The sequence below is a fragment of the Zingiber officinale genome, chromosome 6A (genome assembly GCF_018446385.1).
Source record: "Zingiber officinale cultivar Zhangliang chromosome 6A, Zo_v1.1, whole genome shotgun sequence".
Taxonomy (NCBI): domain Eukaryota; kingdom Viridiplantae; phylum Streptophyta; class Magnoliopsida; order Zingiberales; family Zingiberaceae; genus Zingiber; species Zingiber officinale.
In genome coordinates, this window is record NC_055997.1 from 71,557,582 (window position 1) to 71,583,469 (window position 25,888).

The 25,888-nt window shown below is 33.6% G+C and overlaps 3 protein-coding genes across 6 annotated transcripts; 2 read left to right on the plus strand and 1 right to left on the minus strand.

Annotated features, from left to right (window-relative positions):
- Window positions 1–1,339: 1,339 nt before the first annotated feature.
- Window positions 1,340–11,066, minus strand: LOC121996530. Of its 2 annotated transcripts, none has more exons than XM_042550520.1 (5): window positions 10,906–11,066; window positions 4,317–4,401; window positions 2,469–2,582; window positions 1,726–1,827; window positions 1,340–1,646 (listed from the first exon to the last, which is right to left on the minus strand). In XM_042550520.1, exons 1-5 carry the CDS (start codon window positions 10,977–10,979, stop codon window positions 1,602–1,604), a joined length of 420 nt encoding a protein of 139 aa, XP_042406454.1. In that variant the 5' UTR covers window positions 10,980–11,066; the 3' UTR covers window positions 1,340–1,601. The 2 variants fall into 2 exon arrangements, with proteins under 2 accessions (XP_042406454.1, XP_042406455.1); XM_042550521.1 differs by lacking the exon at window positions 10,906–11,066 and adding an exon at window positions 5,006–5,726.
- A 201-nt stretch (window positions 11,067–11,267) lies between these two features.
- LOC121996531 (vacuolar protein sorting-associated protein 22 homolog 1-like) lies at window positions 11,268–16,141 on the plus strand. Of its 3 annotated transcripts, none has more exons than XM_042550524.1 (8): window positions 11,268–11,534; window positions 12,290–12,344; window positions 12,612–12,722; window positions 13,391–13,526; window positions 14,469–14,557; window positions 14,733–14,840; window positions 15,495–15,584; window positions 15,655–16,141. In XM_042550524.1, the coding sequence occupies exons 2-8, from the start codon at window positions 12,294–12,296 to the stop codon at window positions 15,763–15,765; spliced, it is 696 nt and encodes a 231-aa protein (XP_042406458.1). In that variant the 5' UTR covers window positions 11,268–11,534; window positions 12,290–12,293; the 3' UTR covers window positions 15,766–16,141. The 3 variants fall into 3 exon arrangements, with proteins under 3 accessions (XP_042406458.1, XP_042406457.1, XP_042406456.1); XM_042550523.1 differs by having other exon boundaries at window positions 11,274–11,529; window positions 14,403–14,557; XM_042550522.1 differs by having other exon boundaries at window positions 11,276–11,534; window positions 14,403–14,557.
- A 1,381-nt stretch (window positions 16,142–17,522) lies between these two features.
- Window positions 17,523–23,827, plus strand: LOC121994060 (serine/threonine-protein kinase BLUS1-like). Its single transcript, XM_042548236.1, has 20 exons — window positions 17,523–17,911; window positions 18,438–18,692; window positions 18,802–18,926; window positions 19,011–19,055; window positions 19,215–19,296; window positions 19,405–19,473; window positions 19,562–19,732; window positions 19,824–19,889; window positions 20,371–20,439; window positions 20,517–20,645; window positions 20,728–20,789; window positions 21,394–21,627; window positions 21,959–22,056; window positions 22,185–22,282; window positions 22,355–22,393; window positions 22,537–22,653; window positions 22,735–22,860; window positions 23,277–23,338; window positions 23,423–23,474; window positions 23,559–23,827. Exons 1-19 carry the CDS (start codon window positions 17,738–17,740, stop codon window positions 23,472–23,474), a joined length of 2,073 nt encoding a protein of 690 aa, XP_042404170.1. The 5' UTR covers window positions 17,523–17,737; the 3' UTR covers window positions 23,559–23,827.
- The last annotated feature ends 2,061 nt before the right edge of the window (window positions 23,828–25,888 follow it).

The window sequence follows — 25,888 nt, forward strand, 5'->3', positions numbered from 1 at the left end:
AATAAAAAAGAAAATGGAAGTAGTGAGTTAAAGTGATATATGTGGAGAATATGCAATACAATCAACCGTTAGATGCAAACATGTACGCATAAGCACACATATGTATACTGTAGTTGTTTTTATACCATGAAACAAACATAAGATAAAGCGATAACAACTCACGATGATCTTTCGAAAAGAAATCAAAGAAGTCATTGGATGTCGTTGTCATCGGAAGTGCGATCACAGATGAACCGGAAAACTCTTAGAGTTCTCCTCTAAGAGTTTTGTCGTTGTCGTCGGAGCCAAATCCCTTTCCTCTTCAGATGTTCTCCTTTGTCCATCGTCGCATCCACTGTGCACACTGATCACTGTCTCACCTTCCTTGCTCATTGCTCTTCGATGCCATTATAAATAGGAAGTAAGCATCGGTTACAAACCGATGTCTTGATGACATTCATTGGAGGAAGATGAAGATAAATGGACATCTCTTCATCTTCCTAACGTTGCAGTCATTTATCCTAAACATATATTTTTTTTTTGTCTACATAGGAATCAATCCCTTTACATGGGGTTCGTTCCCTTGTTCCAGTCCAATTTCCTCCCAGCTGATTCAATGTCATCCGACCTGCATAAAGTTCCAGTCATTCACGTGTACTCGAATTAAGTTTTAGAGAAAAATTTCACTTTGTCGCGTAAAAGTTTGTTGACCGTTCCATTGCACCCTCTTAAATTTAAAAAGTAATGAAATGTTTAACTTAGGGGGTATTTGATTGATGAGTTTGGGAATAAGGGAATGGAATGATAGTAAAAGATAGTGTTTGAATTGTGGGTTTGGAAATGATATTTTGGGAATGATTACTAAATTTATGGGAATCAACCAAACTCATATAACTTGATGAGTTTCATTTTCATTCCTATTCTCATTCCACCCTACTATCAAACCCATACCCATAGTAATTCCCATCATTTAACCAAACGTCCCTAAACCAAACGTCTCCAAACTTAAAACATTCATATCAACTTTCCTAAACACAAAATTTATCTTAAATTTTATATTTTATGTAAGAAGAATCTTTTACATTAGCTACCATATTTATTCTCTAAAATAAAAAAAAAATTGATTAGTAATAAAATGTAGATATTGCACAAGGAGAGAAAAAAATAATAAAAAATAAAGATAGGATAAATTTTAGAAAAGTTGATGTATTGTATAGTAAAAAGTAGATATCCAAATTTAATAAAATAGTTCCTATACCCTAAATTTTAAATTTTAAATAGAGAATTTGATGTGAATATTCTTACAAAAGCATATGAGATCAACCCCAAACTTAACTTTGTCTAGTCAAATAGCAGTTCATGAGCAATTTCTCAATCATGTGAATAATGGATACGGGTATATGAGAGTTTTTTTTTTTTTGCGTTTATACAATATTGTTAGCCTGCCCGATAACTCTCGGTGAACACCAATTTCATGTTCTCCTTGAGTGTTACATTGGCTCACTTGCTATTCCAAAAGAAAACAAACTTTAACATCCTCTTTAAAGTTCCATCAATTCACTTGCAAGTCAAGAAAGTAAGAGCCTCGCTTTTTTTTTCCAATCTGAGTTTGGCAAATAATGCTATTGAATGAACAAGCTTACGAAGGTCGCCAAGTATCCAGCAAGCTGTAGGGAAACAGCAGTAGTATTGCTCATAAGTCACAATGCAGCAATAAAAAACAAGAGGTGTTTAGTATTCTGTTACCTGGCCTAGTATCCCTTTTCCGGTCTGTCCTTCAATAACCAACCCTGCCGTGAGGCCGATCATCGCGAGTGCCCCATTTATCGCTTCAGCTTGGCGGCGTCTCTGAAAACAGGATGCATGAATCAGATACTAGGCCGATATGTTGAAATGGCTATGATTGGATCCCAATATCCAATGTATCAATATTCTGCTCTAATTCATACGAGAGGTGCATTCATGTTCACTTGTATGATTGTTATTTGTCTAAATTCTTGAGCTGCTGGTCTGTTGATGCATATTTGTTCTACACTTTTCTGGCAGAAAGTTATAAATGTAGTTTAATAGATCCCAACCATATTTACTTGGATGTATTAGCAATCCTCCTTATTTGCTCTCCACCTGTTGTTTCTCTCAACTTAAGAGAGCCCTTAAAGATGTGACATGGAAATTGCTAGGCCACTTCCAGTAGTGTACTCTACCTAATTGCTCGAAGATGGCTTTTGAGCCATGGGCAAGTGAAGAACACACGTGCTGTGAAGTCTTCTATAAAATTTGCTAGAGGACCCTTGGCAGCCACATCCGGCCTAGATTTAAGCCTCTATAAAATGACTACTTTTTGACAAAACGAGAACCAAAGTGTAAAAAAAAAGGAACCTACTGGTAGAAATCTGTCAGCAAAACGATCGCACTCATTGATCATCCTTCATAAATGTTCAAAAGTCAACCGCATTCAACAATAAGAATACCATTCCGTGATATCTTACTTTTAGTTTCTCTTTGGCTTTGATTTCTTGCATCTGTTTTGCTGCTAATCGTTTGGCTTCTACAGGATCAACCATTATGACCGGATCATCAAAACTTCCTTTTCCCTGTGATGTCTACATGATTGAAGCATGTACATCTCGTGTGAGAAGAAGAAATGAAAAAAGAATCAAGTATTATACAAACAACACTTGAGGCAGAAAAGCCAGGCTGGAAACATGTAATCTCCCAATCTAACCTTTCTAATATCATTATTACATGAGAGTATAAAAATGTTTAGAGAGAGAGTCAAGAAATATATTTGATACACTTAATTCTTAAAGCACAAGAATTCCTAGTAAGCTCCATAGCCACGAGAAATCAGTTCACATAAAGAGATAGTTGTTATTCTTTTACTCTATCCACTGGCACACTATTCCAACTCTACATTCCAATTAACTGTAATTTTGTTTCTCATATCACTATTGTGTTTTAAAAAAATCAGAATGGGCATTGATTGCAAGAAATAAACCAAATTAAACAAGTAAATCTAAATCAAGAAGATGGAAACTTACTTTACTGGATCAAGAATCATGATCAATTTTTTGTCTTCAATCACCTTCTGTATAGAGAGTATGATCGAAACTTAGCCAGGGGGTCAGAACCTACTAGGGTAGGAAACTGAGTGCTTCACTAGAACTTTGACATGATATAGTTATGGAACAGTGCACACCTTCTTAACACCTAATAATTCATTGAGCAGGCTAAGTCATGAAAGTTTGAGGAAAGCGGCAATGCTTTAGCAAAAAACAATAATGATAGGTCTGAAGTGAGAAGCAAGGTTTCTTGGGTTGCAAAGGTGTAATAGGCATGGATCAATGTGAGCAACAAGGGTATGGAGCTGGAAGGGCATCTACATTTGGAGCTGAAGCACGCGCAACTCAATCATATAATTTCAGTTTGTCTCTTATGTAGCCATTACAGTATTATTAACGCCAACAAACTATATTAATTCCAACTATGTTATTCCTACATCACTTAAGAGCTACGAACCAAGCTACCAAAGTTTACGACATCTTTTATGTAGGTTGACCAAAATCTAGTACATCTCTGAGCCTTCAACAATTCTTAGGAGTTGGGACTTGCATCGGAGAATTTTCCCTTATGTCATCCTTTCTCATAGAAAATATGACATCCGGAACCTTCAAAGCTATGGAGGTAAGATTTACACCTAAGACTTGGGATTGGCTCTTGAATGAATGGATTTTGGTGAATAAAGGAAATTGATGTGAAATATCATTGGGAGCTTGGGCTTTTTGTGTTGAAGAGCAGCGTGATTTGTATCAATTGCTACAATGTCATATTCAAGCGTATGTAGCACTAGTACAAGTAGAATAAACTTATGATGCTATGGCAAAAAAATTTGTGTAGACTTGTGCATAAAGTAATTGGAATTTAAAGAATAGCTCATGGAGTTAATTGAAATTCTAGGAAGGACATTGTTAAAAAAAATGCAATGAAGGTATTTCTAACTTCTCCAAGTTCAAAAGATGATTGTAATCTATAACAAGAACAACTTATGATTCTACGATCACACACCATTGTATTTGACATAGTCACTTGCAAAATTACTTTCATCATCTTTACGGTCAAACTGTATTTGCCTCAACTATTTGAGGTGGGTTATATGAATCTTTATCCCTAATAACATTGACTAATGTTTTCTTGGTTTCACTTTGTTACATGCAGAACTACCGATGTTTTCCAGCATACTAAGCATCTATATAACCCCGGGAGATGTTTTCCAATCAAATCATGATTAAGTTAAGCTGAAACAGTACAAGAACCATATGAGAAGGCCCGGTGCATACATTTGCATTTACAAAAGCCAGTAACCTTTGTTTTTTGCTTATCCACAGTACCATATTTGCCTGTTGTCTGCTTTGCAAAATCCGGCTAGAAGAAAAAGGGAGGAAAAAAAGGAAATTAAGATTCACAGTTGAGGGTAGGATATCAATATTTGTTCATAATAAATTCAAAAGTCTGCCAGAAGAAGAAAGGAATTGAATTCCTCCACCCACTCCTCTTCCTTCAAAGCAAACATGGAAAAAATGACAAATTTGTTCTTTTCCCTTCTTTTCTCCCCAAATTTTCTCAAAGTAACTACACCATCAGTTGAAATTGTGGCTCAAAAAGCAAATAGAGTACAAAAGTAGGCTGTTAAAGAAAGTTCATGTGATTGCTTAAGAAAAAAGTTGTTGCTGGGTACTAATCACATAAGTACCAAACTTAGCATTCATTATGAATCAGCCTAAATGTTGCATCCTTAGTAACAGCAAGGTAGAGCACATTATTTTGACTAACTTTAAAAACAAATATATTACAGTATAATACACACAGATTAAATGTGGTGTGCCAAATGTATTCCTACATTAATTTGGCTCGAACCAACCAAATGAGTCAGAGGAATACAAATCAAGCTCAGTTGAAACAAACCCAGAAATATTAGTACAATTCACCCAAGGTGGACCAATGCTTGGCTGAGGTGGTCGTGACTCACCGAGTTTGGTTGAAGTATGGGAGACTTTGACCATAGTTCATCGGAATGGACATGGAACGACCGGAATGAGTGTTTCAGTACGGAACACCCCACATCATTCCAAAGTTCCGACAAATAACATGGTTTGCTTTGGGACGTCGTTCTTCAACGTTATAATGGTCAAAACGGCCAAACAAACATCTTGATTGATTGATTGATTGATTAAGAAACTTTGGATTCCAATTTTTTTACATTTGACATTGCTTTTCATTCAACCGAAGGCTTGATTAATTGATTAAGAAGCCTTGGATTCCATTTTTTACGATTTGACTTTACTTTTCATTCAACAGATGCCTTTATTAATTGATAAGAAGCTTTGAATTCTATTTTTTACAAACTTTGCTTTTCATTCAATCTTTTAATGTTTTATCTGTATTGAAAAAAAACATCACATCACTATCACATCATTTTTTTTAGCCCTTTGCCAATAATGTATGATATTAAGGTTAGATTAAATTAATAATTAAGTGTTAATTATTTAAGTTATGTTTTATTAGAATTTGAGTTTAATTTAAAATTATTTAATACCCGTTCACTTAATTAAATGGATTGATTAAGTTGAAATAATTAATAAACTTTTAAGTTAATTATAAGCTAGATGAAGTTAATTTCTAGATTTAAAGCTTTAGGTTTAATTAAGTTTAAGTTACTTAAGTAATTTTAAATTAAACTCAAATTCTAATAAAACTTAACTTAAATAATTAACACTTAATTATTAATTTAATCTAACCTTAATTAAATAAATAGGATTAATCAAGTTTGAATTAAATTAAGTGTAATTAATTAAGTTTAATTAATTAAGTTTAATTAAGTTACCCTCCACTTTTATTAATTGAGCCTCTACCATTAATTTGAACATTTGCATTTTTTTGGCTACTTCATCCGCTCTTTTCATCTAATTAATTGATTTCTTCTATCATTTCCATCATATTTGCAAACAAGGTAAGTTTTCTAATGTTTCATACAGTTCTATTAATTGAGCCAGTGAGTTAAAGCTTGATTATTGTTGTTGTTCTATTAATTGAGCATCTACCATAAATTTGAGCATATGCATCTTTTGACTCACGACTCCTTCATTTGATTAATTGATTTCTTTTATCATTTCCATTATATTTGCAAAATAGTAAGGGAGTATTTGGTTTACATGTCTTTCATTTTCATTTTTTGAAAAACGCGCATTTTTTAAAAAATAGTGTTTGGTTTGCATTTTCCACATTTGTTTTAGAATGTCTAAAACTCATTTTCTATTTTTTTTAGAAAATACGTGTTTTCCAAAAAATGAAAATGGAAACAGGGATAACCAAACACGCTCTAAATTTTCTAATTTTTTAGTTTAATATACTAAGTTACTCACATCATTTTTTTCCCAGTCCTTTGCTAATAATGCATGACTGCATGAGTACCCTCTAATTCTATTAATTAAACATCTACCATTAATTTGAGTATTTACATCTTTTGGCTATCGTTCTCAGCACCTTTGTTGATTAATTGATTTCTTCTATTATTTCCATTATATTCGCAAATAGGTAAGTTTTCTAATTTTTTAGTTTAATATATTAAGTTATTAAGAATTATTTATTTTTATGTGCTTCATTCTCATTATCATGATTTTTATATTATCATTAAGTCAAAATTATTCATTATTATTTATTTTTTTAAAATGGCATCAAACCCTGATATTGGTTAGCAATTTGGTCAAACGGTGGGTGATCATCGTAAAATAGTACGATGCCAATTTAGTGAAAAAGTTATAAACGGAGGAATTATGACTGCATATTGCACATGTTACTCGAAATGTCACAAAGCGCCTAAGGAAATATCATCAATGTTAAGAAAACATCTTCAAGACTCTAAGACAAGTAGAAGTTCAATGCAAAGAAAAAAACAAATAGCCTAGGATTCAATTATACAAAATATACATGTATCAGAAAGTGGTAATAGTGATGGAGATGACATCGAAGATGTAGAAAATCGAGAATTACAAAAAGTCATCAAAGAAGCTGTAAAACAAGAGCCATTGAAGAGGAGATGCGTAATCGCTATGGTCAAGGTAAAATATATAAATAATATTTTAAATTTGTGTGTGTATATGTCTTATTAATTTAATGTACTTAACTACTCTAAATTTTATAATTGTAGGATTTTCTGTTCTTCATTTGGCTTAGATCCCGGTTTAAAAAAAGGATGTCTCAAAGCTTTAGTGTAAAAGAGGGTTCTCGATTACCATCAAAAGGAATAGACTCTTATGTCTTTTATGTTTCCAACGAAACATAAGAGTCTCAAAAACTAGTTTGTTGCTGAAAAAGTAAAAGATGTTGGTAAGGCAATATTAAAATGGTTGATGGTTCATATATAATGTTATTCCATTTAATGCAGCAGATAGTGATCCATACTATTAATCCATGATAAACACCATTGTTGAGGCCAAAACAGGAATAAAAGGTCCCATAGGACGCCAAATTGGTAGTGTTTATTTACAAGAGGAGGTGGATGAGATAAATGGATATTTAAATACTTTAAAATCAAAATGGCCAAAGTATGGATGTACAATAATGTGTGATGGTTAGAAGCACACACAACAAACATCCAATCATAAATTTTATAATATATTATCAGCGCAACATGGTATTTCATAGTTTCGTTAATTGCACCAATAAAGCAAAGACAACTGATTTTATTTTATCTTTGTTAAATAAAGTTATTGACGAAATCGGGCGAGAAAATATTTGTGCATGTGGTCACAAATAGTGAAGGTGCAAATAAGGCTGTTGGTGCCAAATTGATGATAGAAAGACAACATTTGTTTTGGTCTCCTTGTGCATCACATTGTATCGATCTCATGCTAGAAGATATTAGCAAGACGTCAAAAGTAAAAAAAAGTGTGTTGAGAAAACCAAGCAAATAATGAGCTTCATATATAATAGTGATAAAGTTGTGAATTTGATGAAAATATTTACAAATGATAGTGAATTATTGAGATCAGGAATAACCCGATTTGTGACAGAATTTATTTCAATTGAAAATCTTGTTCGGCATTCTACAGATTTAAAACTAATGTACACTTCTAGTGATCGGGAAGCATACAACAACACAAGCAAAAGAAGGAAAGATGCAGAAAAAATTGGGCATCATAATGGATGGAAGATTTTGGAAGAGGGCTCGTGATATTTGTGTTGTAATTGAACCATTAGTAAAGTTTTGAAATTAGTTGACAAAGATCAAAAACCAACAATGTTAATTATCTATGAAGCAATGGATAGAGTGAAAATGGCAATAAAAGATAATACCGGAGATTTGCAATCATATTGGGATATTATTGATAATCGATGGTACAATCAATTACACCAACATCTACATGTTGTAGGTAATCATATAATTTATTTGTTTAAATTGTAGAGTACAAAGTATGTCATCAAAATCGTTTACAAATTTCTCATTTCTAATTTCTTATTATCTTATTGATATTTCAGCATATTTCCTAAACCCGTTACTTCAATTCCAGAACTCGTGTTTATAATGATTAAATTAAACGAGGATTAAAGGTTGTAATTAAGATATTGGAGCCAGACTTAAACGCACAAGTTTCAGCCAGAAGTGAGGTATTTTTTTATATTCCTATACTTTTTTTTCCAAACATAACAATAATTATTTGTTTTTTCTTATAATTTTCATATTAAATTATTCATGGACCAGATATGTGAATTTGGGTCTCCACTAGCAAAAATGGAAGTTAAAAAAAGTCTCCTAAGCTTGTAATTTAAATTTTATAAATATTTATAATTAAAAAATATATGCAATATTGAGTTTTTTGTATTAGCTAAATGGTGGAGCGATTACGGTGAAGATGCCCCACACCTTCGGAAAATTGCAATAAAATTTCTAAGTCAAACATGCTCGTCTTCGGGATGTGAAAGAAATTGGAGTACATGGTCTCTTATACACACAAAGCTTCGTAATCGCTTGGCTATCAAAAAGCTGCACAAATTAGTCTATGTTCACTACAATATATGGCTTAGGGTACGAAACATGATTCACAAAAAAGAAGATGATGATTTTTACAGCCCAATAGACCTCAATCACGTTTTTCATGATAATGACATCTTAAATGAATGGACAAAAGATAATGAACCACCAATTTTAGAAGATGATGATTTGGCATGGTTAGATCAAACACTTTGAGCATCAGATGCTACACAACACAACTACAAGCGTTCAAAGTCATTCAAGAAAGAAGAATAATGTAGAAAAGTCAACACAATTGAAAAGAAAGAAGTTTTATGAAGAGATGGTAGTGAAGATAGTGACGACAGTGATGATTAAAATGATGGAAATAATCAACAAAGTCATGGTGAACATCATGTTCATCAAAGTCATCAAGATGAACAACATGACACAGGTATGACATGAGCACAAGGTCATGAAGATTATTACGCAACACAAGATACTAATCATGGGTATCAGCCCGGTATAGAGAAACAACATCACTTTTTTGCAAGTTTATTAGAATATCCTAATGCCGATGATAAAGAACATTCTATTGGATCTTCATGACAACATATGAGTGTTGAAGAATATATGAAATATTTGATTTTGAGAGGGAACCAATGAATTCCCATAAGAGATGATTATGGATCAAGAAGTTATAATTGGGAAACTCAAGATATTGGGCATGGTCCAATTTGATGTCAATGAGGCGGATAGGATACTATGGTAGCAATCAACCCCGATATGATCATCTGATAGGTCATCTATTTATTCACCATCATATACAAGTGGAATTAGACATTATGAATTTGAGAGTCATTTTGATAATGCAAAGAATGTAATTCCTGATTATTCGACGTCTCTTGGGAGTAATATTGGATAGCAAGGTTTTGGATATTACAATCGTCGTGATGAAACATTATTACAAAATCAATTATCTAATTCTAAACATCTTTCATCAAACTCAATCAAATGAATATCCATATGGACAATTTAATGCTAAATTATATCAACACCCATATGTTGGAGATCATTTTAATCAACATGATACTCAAGGAGAATATAATGAAGATTTGCTCCCCCCGTCACTCTGTGGTATTAGCTCTGATAAGGTATAATTATCATTGTATTTTTCTCATTATGTTATATTATTGTATGATAACTATGTATTGATGTATTGATTTTGTATGGCTTCATGTATTTTATTTTTTTTATTACTAGTTCTCTATTTTTTTATAAATCCACGCCGCGACCATTCGTGAAATGATATTGGAACTAAAATGGTAGTGTCCGTGAAGGCCACTGCGACCGTTCCAGAGAGCCATGACTATGGCTGAGGCGACAAGAGGGGCAGATGAGTTCGGTTGAGGTGATGCATCCCTAAGCAAGTGTCAAAGTGAGCAAAATTAATACAGGAACATATTTAATTCGTTGCATTAGAACAAAATAACACTACAACTAGGATATCTAGAGAGGGATATAAACTTATAATCGATAAAAAAAAAGGCATATAGATATAATCCCCATGGTTGGGAATCAGCAATTGTTGAAGAACAAGACGGCAGACAAACAATAGAAGATAAGTTCTCCGAGAGAGAGAGAGAGAGAGAGAGGGAGATTAACACCGTTGAATTCTGAACAGGGAGTCCACTGAGGCATAAGACCAAACAGGGAAGGGACTAGAAAATTCAAGTCCACAAAAAAGTTCCTTCATCGTTAATACTCTAGGAAATCTCCGGTTTGATCATACGCCCCTTTTCGAATCGAAAATTTTCATCTTGGGAGGGATAGACACTGAAAAATCCCACCTTGATGGCTAGAAGGCATCGGTTACTTGCAAATATGTATGCAAGAGGGAGTGAGTTGGGGACGTTCACCTGCGGGATGCTCTGGATGCGGAAGAAACGTAGTTGGTGAACGGAGGGCCGCCGGAGATCGGAAGAGACAACATCGTCAGCGGCGAGCGGCGAGCGGCGATGATGGTTGCGGGATGTGGATGTGGTAGACTTCGTGCTCTTTCATTGATTAGTTATTCTACTGTGGTATTTATAATTTATTGAGTCCCATTAAGATAAATATTATCACAAGGAATACGAATTATTTTTCATTTTTAAATTTATTAAAATTTTCACTAATTTACTTTTTAAAGTAAAAAATGTTTCTGAAATTTCGGATAGACAAATCGAGCCGGGCAACACATTCGGACCGGACGCAGCGGCCCGAGCGGTCCAGCTGAGCCGCGGCAGGCATAATGTTAGTTTCCTTCGTCGCATTCTTCGCCGCTGGAGTGCATCGGCAAGATCTGGAAGTAATCTGCGATTCGCCGGCGTCTCTCGTTCGCCTATCTTTCCCATATTTCCTTTCCCAAACCGAGGAATAAGCGCATCTTCCTTCAGCCTCGTGCGGCTCGCGATACTTCCTCCATCGCTGCCGAGCCCGAAGAAAGACCAAATCGGCCGTCGACACGATCCTGTACCTAGGCCTGTATCATAGTTCGAACAGTGAGGTTCTTCTTCTTGCTTTGATTACCCCTTGTTTTTCCTTTGGAGTCTTCCCCCATTAAAGACTTTTCAAATTCAGGATGCCATGTTTCTAACTTTCTATTGACTCGATTGGTAGCGGGATCGTCTGAGTTTCTGAAAAATCTTCCTTTGCATCCAATTTTTTTTTTCTGATATTAGGAAAATTTCACTTCTGGTCAATTTTCAAATGGATTCAGATAATTTGGATGTTCCTTCGGTTTTATATGGCGGGTCTATGATTTCTTGGATAAAAACATTGGTCTTTCCGAGAGAGAAATCCAAGTGATACTTTGGTCTTTATGCTTCCAATTATGCTGAATTTTTTTATTTGATGATTGTTGAATGCCAAATTAAGAAATTGATAGCGAAATTGTAAATTGTGAACTGAAGTATTAACATGAAAGCTGAGATATCATCTTGTGAAGGATACTATGTTTTTGAGCTTCAGCTGTTTAAGAAGCTAATTTAAACCTAGAGTGACTTATCCTCACTCTTCGCCGTAATCTGGCAATTGTTTGAATCCCATTACAGTTTCCAATTATTAGATAGGCCTACTTTTGGGTAATTTTGGAATTCCAATAACTTGAATAAAAAAATTTATTTTGAAGACTCAGATTGCATATAATACAAGTGTGATCTTACTTTTTTATGTGGTAATTAATCTTCCAAATTTTCTAATTACCTTTTCAATGCTGATCATATATAATCAAAGTAATTGGAATCTGTTGTTTTTCTTCAGAAGCATGAGAAGGCGGCCTGGGATTGCTGGTCTGCAGAGTGCAGCTGCTTCCCGGGTACTATTCTCCCTTCATTTCGTTGTATTTGCAGTTATTTGTGTGAGTTGAAACTCACGTTACATTGTTTTATTATTCATGTTTTTGTGTATTCCTTGGTAACTGGCTCATATTTCACTTTCACAGCCAAATACTCCCTTTGTGATGTTTTTTTTTCATTAGCTTAACATTAAGTCCATGTTTTGCTCTCTAATTCTCGGTATGCCTTTTAGTTATTTCATTATTCCTTCAGTATTATTTGTATTATTGTTCTTGTTTTATTAATAGGAACAATATCGACAAGTTGGTGAAAATGTTGCTAGGATCCGGACAGATCTCATGAAGGAACAACTTACCACATTTCGATCACAACTAGAGGAATTTGCTCGCAAACACAAGGTTTACTAATGTCCACTATTTGCCTCAGTTTTGAGCTATCCAATTATCTTCTTAATATTTGTGCATATGAATTGATATGGCATTCCAAAATCCATGTTGTTGATCTTGAATGTTTTATGGCATGGTTTTTTATCTTTGTTTTTGTTGTTTTCTTAGTTGTTCTTGATTTTTTTTTTTAAATGAATGCTTATGTTTTATGCTTCAAACTATTGTTGTTTCATACTTTCATTTGGGATCTTTTACTAGAGCTAGTCTTTTTTAGCTTTTGCAACAATAATTTAGATATGTCTTGGTAATTAGAAGCAAATGTTTGTGTCATCTATCTTCAGTATTCTTTCTCCACCTTTTTCTATTGCTTGATGGTGATTTTATTCATGGTTCCAATTGCAACCATCTTTATGAGTCTACTAGCAACTGATGGATTGTCTGAAACTGGTGAATTCCATTTTCTAAGTTTGTTGCCTGAAGAACTATCATTGAATATTATCTTTATTTTTTTATGCAACTTACTCTATATGTTAAATGTTAACCTGTCAATAATGTAATTTAAATAAACTGTATTTGTTAGGAAGCAACGTTTTTGATTTGTAAGTTAATCAGTACTTAATTATTATTACTCTTACATCCTCCTAAATTTACATATTATGCCACAATTGTCTTGGTTGCAGAATGACATCCGTAAAAACCCCGTATTCAGATCACAATTCCATGAGATGTGTTCCAAAGTTGGAGTTGATCCCCTAGCCTCGAACAAGGGATTTTGGGCAGAGTTATTAGGGATTGGTGATTTCTATTATGAGCTTGGTGTGTATTTGTTATTTTTTTATGTTGACATATTTTTTCTGTTTCCATCTAGATAATTTGTAAAACAAGATCTGTAGATAGTTTTTAGACGACATACAAGTTTTCACCAATGCTCGCATGTCTTTTATGCTACATTTTCATAAAAGCATTCAGCCTCTTTAGATAATCTTTCTCTTCGTCTGTGCATATTTTTTGTTTATGTTTCCTAGAATAGCATCATGCGCAGTGCAATTGCTTGTGTTTCATTAGTGCAAAGTTTTGGTGCCAAACAATTTTAAACTTCTTTATTGAAGATGGTGAAGAGACTTGTTTCATGGCAAAAGGATTTTATGTAATCTTCTTTGTATGAGTTACACACCCTATAGAACTATGCTATTGGGATAATCTACCTTCTATGTTGATCATTTAGTACATGTATGGCTTCAGTTACCTAATTAGTTGGTATTGAAACCAATACGTATGATCCACTCCATGCCTCTGTTACTACAAGTAATATACTAGTTGATGATGGCATTCTTACATCTTCGATGTTCACTTTTTTACGGAGATATTAGCTAGGGGATCTGCTGATTAATTTTAAAAAAAGAATGGTTTTAAAGAATAACTTTCACCGTATATGTCCACAAATAGAATGTTTAATTAATGTTAGCTGAAACAGAATATCTTAGTGAAGAATGACAGATTTCCTCAATGCCCATCTAGCCCAGAAAAGATCTGTCATTTCTTCTTAGCTGTGTAAAAGAAATCTTTTCAGTATTTGCATTACCTTTAGATTTGGAATACCAGTTGTTCTCTATAATCCATATGAAATTATTTCTTTTTTCATTCTAAATTGTTCTATGATAAGTTTCCAACATAACCTGAATGGTAAGGCAGGAGTTCAGATTGTCGATATTTGCTTGTCAACTAGATCTCACAACGGAGGTTTAATCAACTTGCAAGAACTATGTGATCTCCTTTGTCAAAGGCGGAAGGGTGCTCGTGAGTCAGTTTCTGAAGATGATTGCCTTCGTGCTATAAGCAAGCTAAAGGTACTGAACTATTGATCATAGAGTGTCTCATGTAGCTTGGTTCTCAGGATTGTCTATGTCGCACACATTATTGGTAATATAGGTGGAGATGATGTGTTTATGGGCATGTTTTAATTTAGTTTGCAGCATATAATTTTGGCTGGGCATGATTTGTACTCGTTTACCAAACTTTTAGGTTCTTGGTAGTGGTTTTGAAGTTATATCAGTTGGCAAGAAAAAACTAGTGCGATCAGTTCCAACTGAGTTGAACAAAGATCATAATGAAATACTTGAAGTGGCTCAGGTTTGTAGTCTGTTTCTCATATTTGTGTTGTTTTTTATATTGTTTTGATTATTCGTTAATTTTACAGACTTATATGTTAATTTTCTTTTTGGTTCTTTAACGATGCCTTTACTAGTCCCCAACTAATGTTTGAACATAGACCCCAGGTGATATTGCTAGGCAAATTCTTATAGCCCTTGTTGACCTCTATGACTGCTACCTCAAATCACCACAGTGGTTTGTTTATGGTCGATATTTGTTTAATTATGCATGATTGTTTACTCTTTTTGGCACAAGGTGAATAGGCGCCTAGTGAAGTCATTCACATTTCTTCAAGTAAACCAACGAATAAACATACTATGGAAGGAACTCCAGCTCGCCGCCCATCTACTGAACCACAACCCTTAGAAATATATAACTTGAAATCAACACCAGAGAAACAAGATTGTAAGAGCGTTCTTGGAACAAGCAATTGCCTTTAGCTCTGGTACAGAAGTTTAAAGCTCACATCTTCCAGGCAATTTCCGGCATATATAATTTGGCTGGGAATTACATCTCTGTATCTTTTATTATGCAGTACTATTAATTAGTATACGTCGTTGGTAAATAAATTGATAGTTTAGCTAGCTTAAATGAGAGTAATGATACATCATTGGTGGATCTATGTTCATGCAGGCTCATGGATATGTTACTATCGAAGAACTTGAGAAGAGACTTTCATGGTCCTCCGGTCGTGCAATTGATGCACTTGAGACTCTTCTAAAAGTAAGTCCTAGTTACTTGTGAATGCTAATATCAATCCTTGCTTAATGATTTCTCGTGGTGGATATTTCAGGAAGGCCTTGCCATGATCGACGACGGTCATAAAGATGGGAAGCGTCGGTATTGGTTTCCCTGCGTGGCTTCCATTTTTTCAGCCTCTGGATCTGATGGTTTCAAACCATAAAATCATCCATCACCAAAAGAACATTCAACCTTGCAAAGTATAGAAGCTTGGTTCTTCCCCCCTGCTTAATTGAGAAATCGACTTCTAGTGGAAACATGCCATCTTTTTCTACGGTGTATAGATGCTGAAGCTTGCAGCAACATCAATTTGGTCAGAACCTGGATGGGAGAGCAAGCTAGTTGTACTATTTGGTCGACTTCCAGCAAAGTTGCTAATACCATATACCAACTTTGCTATTGATTTGACTCAAGCTATTCCAATGTTTTCTTGCATTATCAATTGAACCAACTTGCTCCACCCAAACATTTAAAGATTGTGTAGCTTCAATACTGTTGTGTTTGATGTCCTCTTGATGATGCATGGACTTTGGCGCTTTGATACGGTCCCAATGGTTCACTCGCATGACACAAGACTCATCTTGGAAATGGGAGTTCTGTGACATACCTGATTCTGATCCGAATCAAGAATGTTATTGCCATACACCAACTTTGCATCTTGGTTCATTTTAAGCCAGTTTTATGATTTTTGCATCATCTATAGTTTGATCTTGTGTCGTGAATAATTGTTGGGTTCAATGTTCTCTTGATGAAGCATGAACTTTGTGGCTTTGATACTCATCCATGAATACTCATATTAGCAGCGCGATAGCATCAACTTGATGTCAATAAGCTCCGAAAGGGATAGAAGGGAAGAAGAAAGCAAGAAAAATCAATAGAACAAAATATAAACTCATAAGTGTGAGTTTTTCAGACAATAACCATACGCTTGAAACCAAAAAAATATGAAAATTATGACCTTGCAATCACTTTAAGAAATCTTTATCGAGTATGAAGTGCACAACTAAGCTTAGAACATGCACAAGGGGGAAAAAAAACTACATCTATTTCAAGTTCAATGATTTAGCAAATTTATCTTCTACTAAATAGTTACTTATCAAAATTTGACTCCATATGAATTCACTAAAGAGTGATAAAAATCAAGACCCTGCTAGTTTGCCATTTTCCTCTCAAAGCCACAAAATTGAAATGATTTTCTCTCATTCCAAAAATTTAATACGGAAAACAAAGAAAACACAACAAAAACTATATTTTCCTTTTCTTTTCCACTTAATTTGATCATGCAAAACACAACGTAACAACATTTATGTAAGTCTTTGGAATGATCTAAATAGATTTAAGAATATTGTTTAAGAGTAAACCTAAAAGCTAATTAGTCGTCATTTGCAATATTTGTAAACTGCCACGTCACATAATAAATAGGTTTTAAATGATTCTTTAATGTAGATATTCTTCATAAAGGGCATCTTTTTTAAGAGTGGGCTATGATAATAATAACATTATTTTTGGATGATTTAGTTATTATTATGACAATTTAAACTCTTGGCTTTTGGCTAAAAACCTTCTAAATTTAGCTAACTCACAAATAAACTAAACAATTATTTAATATTTATATATACATTCTAATTTAAATTTATTAAAAAAAATTCCCAATAACAATAAATACTAAACATTTATATGATAAATTTTATTTTGTTTTAAATATATGACCTGAGTTTGTAAATTTTATAACTCTTAGGTATAAATTGGGAAAAGAATGTAAACTTCGAGGTGGTAAAGTGAAATTTCTCCATTCTAATATTCGTCGATGAGGAAACATTTATTGTCACTTTTGTTGGGCCTCTTCTTATCTTACCCGTCTATTCATTGGACAACCTACAACGAAGGCCGGTAAAAAAGCAGAGGCTGGGGACCTCCTCCCATTCCAAATTGCACCGATGAGCGCGCAAGTCTCCAATTGCGATCTCGCCACGAGGATGAGATGACCATGCACAGAGCGAGAAACCCTCCTCCTCCTATTCCCCTCCAAATCTAGCTACTCTCTCGCGATCCAAATCCCACATTTTCCCCTTTACGATTGTAGTTGCTGTCGTTTGGGGATCGGGGCCGTCTCTTTGCGGTGGGCCGCGGCGACAATGGTGGACGGGAAGATGGAGAGGAAGAAGTATCCGATCCGGGCGGAAGACTACGAGCTGTTCGAGGTAGTGGGGCAGGGCGTCAGCGCGCAGGTCTACCGAGCCCGCTGCATCCCCTTGGACGATACCGTCGCCATCAAGATCCTGGATTTCGAGAGGAACAACAGCGATTTGGTAATGCTTGCTTCAAGAATTAATCTACATTATTTTCTTCTATAATATTTTGTTTCTTTTCTTTTTTTTTGTTCGGACTAACAGTGATTGATATTCTTGAATTCGTTTTAGAAAAAGAGAGAGGGAGAGTGAAGAATAAGAAGAAGAATATTACATTGTTTTCCTCTACAATGTTTTGTTTTTCTCATGTTTTTGTTCAGAGAACCTCGATTTGGTTGCTTGTGAGTTCAGCATCAATCTTTTATCTTTTTTGTAAATTTCCTTACTTGAAACGGGCGGAATTAAAATCCCGTGATTTTTTTCTGTGGAAGAGAGAAGAATATATTACGTTATTTTCGTCAACAATATTTTCTTTTTGCCATGTTTTTAATAATTCAGAGTAATAGTGATTTGGTATGCTATCTTCTGTAAATTTTCTAACTTGAAACAGAAGAGAATTAAATCCTGCAAATTCGTTCAAGAGAAAATAGAACAATTTCATTGTTTTCCTCTGTTATTTTTTGTTTTTCTAATGTTTTTTGTTCAGAGTAATATCTCCAGGGAGGCACAAACTATGATCTTGATCGACCACCCGAATGTTCTCCGGGCACATTGTTCGTTTGTGAATGGTCATAACTTGTGGGTTGTCATGCCTTACATGGCGGGTGGTTCTTGCCTTCACATAATGAAATCTGTGTACCCCCATGGATTTGAGGAAACTGTGATAGCGACAATACTAAAAGATGTTCTGAAAGGTTTGGAATATCTCCATCACCATGGGCATATACACCGTGATGTGAAGGTTAATTGATATTGCATTTTCATGATTCATGTTGATTACATTTTAATAAGCGGATAAAATTTTATTTTATCAATATAAACTTGTTATTCTGATGAATATCTTTCTACAGGCTGGAAACATTTTAGTTGACACACGAGGTGCCATAAAATTAGGGGATTTTGGGGTTTCTGCTTGTCTATTTGATTCAGGCGACCGACAGCGCACAAGGAATACCTTTGTCGGAACACCTTGCTGGTGCATAAGCTTTATTATTGATCTTTCTGATAGAATTGTGTTTAAAGATTTAATAATTGGAGTCCATTTTTCCTTCTTAAATAGGATGGCACCTGAGGTGATGGAGCAATTACATGGTTATGATTTCAAGTTGGTCTACTTCACTTTAGTTCTGTTTGATCAATAGCTAAAAAATATAACTTAGATTTTCTTGTCTTAACAAGTTTATTCAATGGACTAATTTCTTTGCCTCCATTTAGTTTTTAATGAATTTTACTTAGTGAAAATATTCTTGAAAAACGTTCGCAGAGCTGACATATGGTCATTTGGAATTACTGCTTTGGAGCTTGCTCATGGTCATGCTCCATTTTCAAAATATCCTCCAATGAAGGTAATAGTTGTTTCTATAAATTTGTACTATCAACTTTATCATCTTGATCTCATATAAGTAAAATATTTTCTAATTGAGAATCTTGATTGAATCATTTTCACTTGTTAGGTTCTTCTCATGACCTTGCAAAATGCTCCTCCAAGCCTTGACTATGAGAGAGACAAGAAATTCTCAAGGGTACCCTCAATCTTGTTCTGAGTCCTACATTCTTCCTAAAAGAACAAATGCCCAACTTATCTTTACAAATTCTAATTTTTTTTATTAGAGTTTCAAACATATGATCGCTACATGTTTAGTAAAAGATCCATCAAAAAGACCTTCAGCACAGAAGCTATTAAAACAACCTTTCTTCAAGCAAGCCAAGTCACATGATTATCTAGTGCGAAAAATTTTGGAGGGCTTGCCTACTCTTGGTGATCGTCATCAAGCTTTGAAGGTCATCATGTCTTCTTATTTTCTCAGTGTTGCTTGCCAATCATCTTTTGTTTTGCCACCCTTTATGATGAAATAAACTTGGCTTATTATAGGCCAAAGAAGAAGACTTACTTGCTCAAAAGAAGATGCCCTATGGCAAGAAGGAGGAAATATCTCAGGTAGATCAAATTAGCAAAGAAAATTTCCAAAATATTAGATTCTAATAAAAGTTTGGGATATTATTTATATGTCAGAAAGTGTTCCAAAGAATTATGTTTTATTGAGGTATATTTTAAGTGCACATATACTTGATTTTTCCAACTCATGCATTCTGTGAATTGATTGCTTCTGCTCTTGCGGTTGGAAAAATGGTTTTTCATCTAACTATAAGACTGGTTGTGACATTGAAGGCAAGGTATATATTGGTTGTTGGCGTTATTCATAGGTAATGTGTTTGCAAGATGATGCAAAACCAAATAATAATCAATAACCACCTCATAAACTCAAAGTGGACTGGAAAAAATTGACTTTTTGAGAAGTGAATTCTAATCATGTGATAATTTTCCGCTTCTGATGTATTTGTATTTAACAGCAGATCATGGGTTTTCTGGTTGATGCTTTAAAAGATCTTGATTTGATTTCTTTTGTCTATGTACGTAGAACGAGTACAAAAGAGGAATCAGTGGTTGGAACTTTGATACTGAAGACTTGAAATATCAAGCTTCCTTGGTAAGGATCTTAACCTCATCTCTCTCTTCTCATTCTTAATTTGTTGTATTGTCGTGCTAATTTCAAGCTTCTACCAGATTTCAGAAAATGATGAAAATAAAGAGTCAAATGGTTGTCAAATATTCGAGATTGATACTTTGCAAGAAAGAAACCCAGAATCCATGTCCTCTTGTTCCAGTTTTACACTTAAGGATGATGATCAATTTGTATGTATAGTTCCTTTTGTCTGCAATTTTAATTAAGAAGTATACAACTAAGCTTCTTTCTGACAGCATGTGACACTTTCAGGAAGATGCATTCTCGAGCAAATTAAATCCCTCGTTGCCTGATAAAAATCCATGTAATCAGAGGTAATGAGCAAGAAGGTTAAAATCTTGTATGTATGTACCTATGAAGCATGCTTTTGTTCAAGTTTTTTTACTGTATAAGGATTAGCTGATGCTCTCTTTTAGAATTTCAAAATCACCAAGTTTTTATTCCATTTGTGAGATAGCTATAGGCCATAGAAGGATAAACATGGATTAATGGTTAATCTAATATGCATTTTGGACTCGAATGAACTTTCATTTTTATCAAATTCATATATGTGTTATTAACTTTGTAAAGCGTATAGTCATTATCTATCAGCACCAACTTACCACTAATTACTTAAACCAAGAAGGTTGCATGACACTTTATGATGAGATAATACAATACCTTTTATTTGGGCTTGACAATGAAAATTATGAAATATTAGAATCTCCAAATTTTAGGTTAAGATTATCAATACTTAATTTAATCGATCAAATTATCAAATATGAAATTGGCGATAATTAAATATGTCATATGCATGCCTCTACTAAGGTGGTTTGCCACACCCCAATATATCAAGTATTTTGGTTTAGAATGAATAATTTTAACAATAGGGTACATTTGCTTATAATATCTTCTAATCATAACTAATTTTTTCTTCAGAATTAAAGTTGAAGTCTTGGACAATGAGCTTAAGTTGGCAGATATAAGCGATCAAAATGTTGTCCATTTTGGCTTTGTTTTAAACCAAAATGAGACAACATTTGATGCTAACAGAAATTGTGCAACAGAAGTTGATCAAAATCAAAAGGAAAATACTTTATGTGAAAGCCATGAACCAAAGGCTTCTACAAGTTCATCCTCATTAGAAGTTCTTCCCTCATCCAAGCCTGAAAGGTTAGCTAATATATTTTTGTAAACTGCATATTGCATGTGTTTATAGTGCTTCCGTGTAGGATTTCATACTTGAAAGGTGTCATCTTTATGTTTGTAATGTGTCATTTTACGTCTTGATCGTGCACCATATACCATTTTTTTGTAGATTGTCAAAAGAAGTTGCACATAATGGTTTTGTCTGATTGAAAAGTTGCAATGTGTCTTGTATATGACCTCTATTAATTCTACTCTATAAAGGATATTTGGAATAATACTTTTGAATTCCTTCATATAATATTGACAGAATATCCCATATGCTCTTCATTAGCTAACTACACATTGCACATTTCAGTCTGGCTCAGAAGCCCCAAAACGAGCTCCAAAATATGGAAAATTGCAATGGAGGTTTAGCGCCGCCATTAATTGATTCAATAAAATCAACATGCACAGGTAGTAACCTTAACTTGTATCTTACATGTTTAGTTGTGTTTTCTCTAATCTTTCAGAAAATAATCTTATTAGATATTATGATTATGATATAACCATCATTTATCATTCTTAAATGTTTCATGGTACAGCATCATCTTGTGATGAAATTGATGACAAATCAAAGTCTCCACTTGTGCAGCAAAAGGGTCGCTTTAAAGTGACATCAGAAAGTGTTGATTTAGATAAAGTGAGAATGATACATAATTAACATGTAAATTCACCTAATATTGTATTCTAATGTACATCTTCTATTTTTCAGACTTCTGCACCTTGCCTTCAGAAGAGTCAAAGTATGCTGGTTAGTGAACTATCTACATTTAATATACACTTTGAATATCGAAATGCATGCTAGATCGCGGCTCTTTGAAAAATACAGCTTTAGCTTTAGGATTGTGAAATGTCTTACCATGATATCTTTTCTTTTGAATTTGAGAAAATTAGGTGTTTACTCATCTTTCTTCACCAACTATGCAATCAACTATCGATTCTGCTCCAACTTTAGGATGTTCTATGTTGTCACAATTGCATCAGATGTTACAAACAAATATGGTTCAAAAGGTAAGATCAAATATAGGTTTAGATTTTGTAGCTTTAATTTTGTTTTAACTCTATCTAACATGCCATACCTTCTTTTCATAGGATAATATCCTTTCTATGATGAGACAATTGAGCACAGGTGATTCATCACCAATTTCCAATGTTCTATCTGGCCGTGCGACTGACGTGTCCTCATCTGGACAAACAACTATGAACGAGAAGTCCTTGGTATTGCTTCTACTTATGCTACCAACATGTTTTTAGTAATGCAAAATTAAAATGTTATTTCATGAATTTCAATGAAACAAGTACAAGTTAGACAAATATGAAAAGTGCAGTTTTCAATTGACCTAGCTATATCTAGTTCAATTCAACATAGTATGTTTAGAAATACACTTGAAAGGGAAAGAGATTCCTTGACTACAAAAAACTTGATAGTTGTTAAGGAATTATCAATTTTTTGATATAATGTAAAAAGTTTGTAAATTCACCATATATTGGAGAATCAATTAGTCTTTCAGAAACCTTAGGAACGTGAATTTTGAATCAGGAGGTTTCAAGACATAATCTTTCTCATGGAAAAAATGTTTATTGTTTATTTAGTAGTAAAACATAATCTTATTTATTTCATTCTTCCTTGATAGCTTGAAGTAGCTCACGAAAGGGAGAAGGAACTGTTGCAAGAGATAGCTGAACTGCATTGGAAGTAATAATTTTATGACTTCACTCGATTTATAAGCATATGCACAGAACACACTCTAAGATATATATTATTTCACTTGTCTTACAGATTAGCATCCATGCAAGATGAACTACAAAAACTTAAAATGAGGAATGACTAGGTTTGCATCTTTTGACTAACTTCGACAAGTACTTGCATAGGATAGCCTGCAAATCTAATTTTTGACAACCGTTGGCTTACTCAGGTAGATGTTTGAACAATAGCTTTCTCGACTATGATACAGCAAATCGTAATTCTTCCTTAGCACTACAAAGAATGAAGATGGAAATGTAAAATGTAGGATTATATTTCCTTTTTTCTAATGTTTTGTTTTAGTTCAAAACAAATGCCAGTAGAAAGGCTCTACTGCTCCAACAATAAGGACCTGAGATGTTATGCTAAGAAATGCCTCAGAGTTGAATTAGTTTGGTAAAAGGTGCCATTGTTCATCATAATCCTCAATATTTGTGTAATCAATTAATTCATAAAGACTTTAAAGAAGATATTCTTTTTACAAAATTGTTTATAAATTTTTGAAAAAAAAATTGGATATGATTTGCATGTTTTAGTAGACAAGACATTTTCTTAAAACATTGGTTTTACATGTATGAATGATTAGTCAAAGGAACTTATAATGTACATTGCAACTGAATAGGATTTTATTTTTTTCATCATTTTATAGAAAAATAAATTATCTAATGATTAATTTCAACAACATAGATGATATATGATTTAAATATTGATATAACGGCCTTTATAAATAAGTATTAAACTATAATTAAAACTACTCATCGATTTTTTTTCCTTAAAAAAAACTTCTCAAGTTAGTCCAATTTAACTATGATAATTGCCAATCAACTTCATTTTCAACATTTTCTATTAAATTTATATTTGAACATAATATTCTATTTTTTAAAATAAATTCAAAATACATATTTGAAATTCTAAAAGAATTATTTTGAAATATTAATTATATATTTTGAAGAAGCAATATTATTAATTTAGAAACCCTTAATGTTACATATAAAATTAGAGTGTAATTTCATAAATTTAAACATTACATGCTCCAACATTTATTTTTTTAATCAAATATTAATACTAAAGGATTTTACAACTTTATTTTGAAATTTTACATAGAATAGGAGTTTTCAAATTAAAAATTTTAGACATTTTCTATTAAAAATTATAAACTCTTATTTTAAAAATAATTTAATTTTAGTTAATAACATTTATATATATATATATATATATATATATACACACACTTCTAAACTAATTTTATAATTACAATCCAGTGTACTTGAAATATTATTTTTTATTTGAAAATTTAATATAGTTAAAGGATTATTTTTATGAATAATAATTCTTTGGTAATTCCCTTGAATATTTTTTAAAAAATATAATTTGTTTAAATTACATTTTACATAAACACTTTTTCTTTAAAAAAATATATCTTTAATAATGTAGATTTATAAATTTGGTTTCTAATATTTGTGTGTCTACGTGTTCATGTTAGTTTTTTTTATAGTAAACTTGTTTGCTTTATTCAATCCGGTAAAGTCATTCTTAAGATACAAATCGTACAACTAAGATGGAAAATCTTCACTTACCCAAACAAAACGGGAAGGGGAAGAAGAAGCAAAAAGAGTTAAATCATGTACGACTACATTCGTTAATTGTCTAAAATAACTAAAATGAGATACAACTAGTTGCGTTATCAGATCATAGATGTCCTTCGCCAAATTGCCATTGTAACCTGTATCATCTCTAGAATTAGTAGCTGCTCAGACCACCAAGAGCGAATCAGAAGTGGCATGGGCCTGATGAAGATGATGTTCATGCAACAATCTAACTCCCGCTTCAACGACAATTAACCCTCCATGCAACACTGATGCTGATTTAGGAATAGCTCTCCCAAACACTATCACATTGTGACCATTATGATCACGAACAATTCCTTCAATGCCAAATTAATTTCTCCTTTCATTAAAGTATGCATCAATGTCCAACCTTAACCTTCCAAAAGGATGTGCAGATCATAAACGTGGGCTCGTTTCCAAACTAGAACCTGCTTGCTTTGGAGTTCCCAATCATGCAGTCCTAAACTCATTAAGATACGAGAAACACCAATCAATTCCCCGGGTTCTAACCGTCCATCATTATCATGGATCAAGTGGAGTCATTCTTTCCATAATACCAAATAAACACCGCAAAACGTTTAAATGCCTTCTATCCCGATGGGATTGAGCCCATAAGCAAATCTACAAAATATTAACTAGCATGTCGTCCCATCTTTTAAAAATTGTAACCTGCTTCCCAGCATTTTAACTAGCATGAGGTACAAAGTGGGCATCCCTCATCCCTCAGAACATGATGTGCTCGTAGGTTCCCATTAGTTGGTATAATATCTTTTGCGACATGCCACCAAAAGATCCTAATTTTTGACGAAAGTGATAGAGACGAGATAAAGTCCCACCATTTCTTTAGGGTCGGCTCCGAGGTATGCACTGGTGGATCATAGCAGCCCATCTCCAA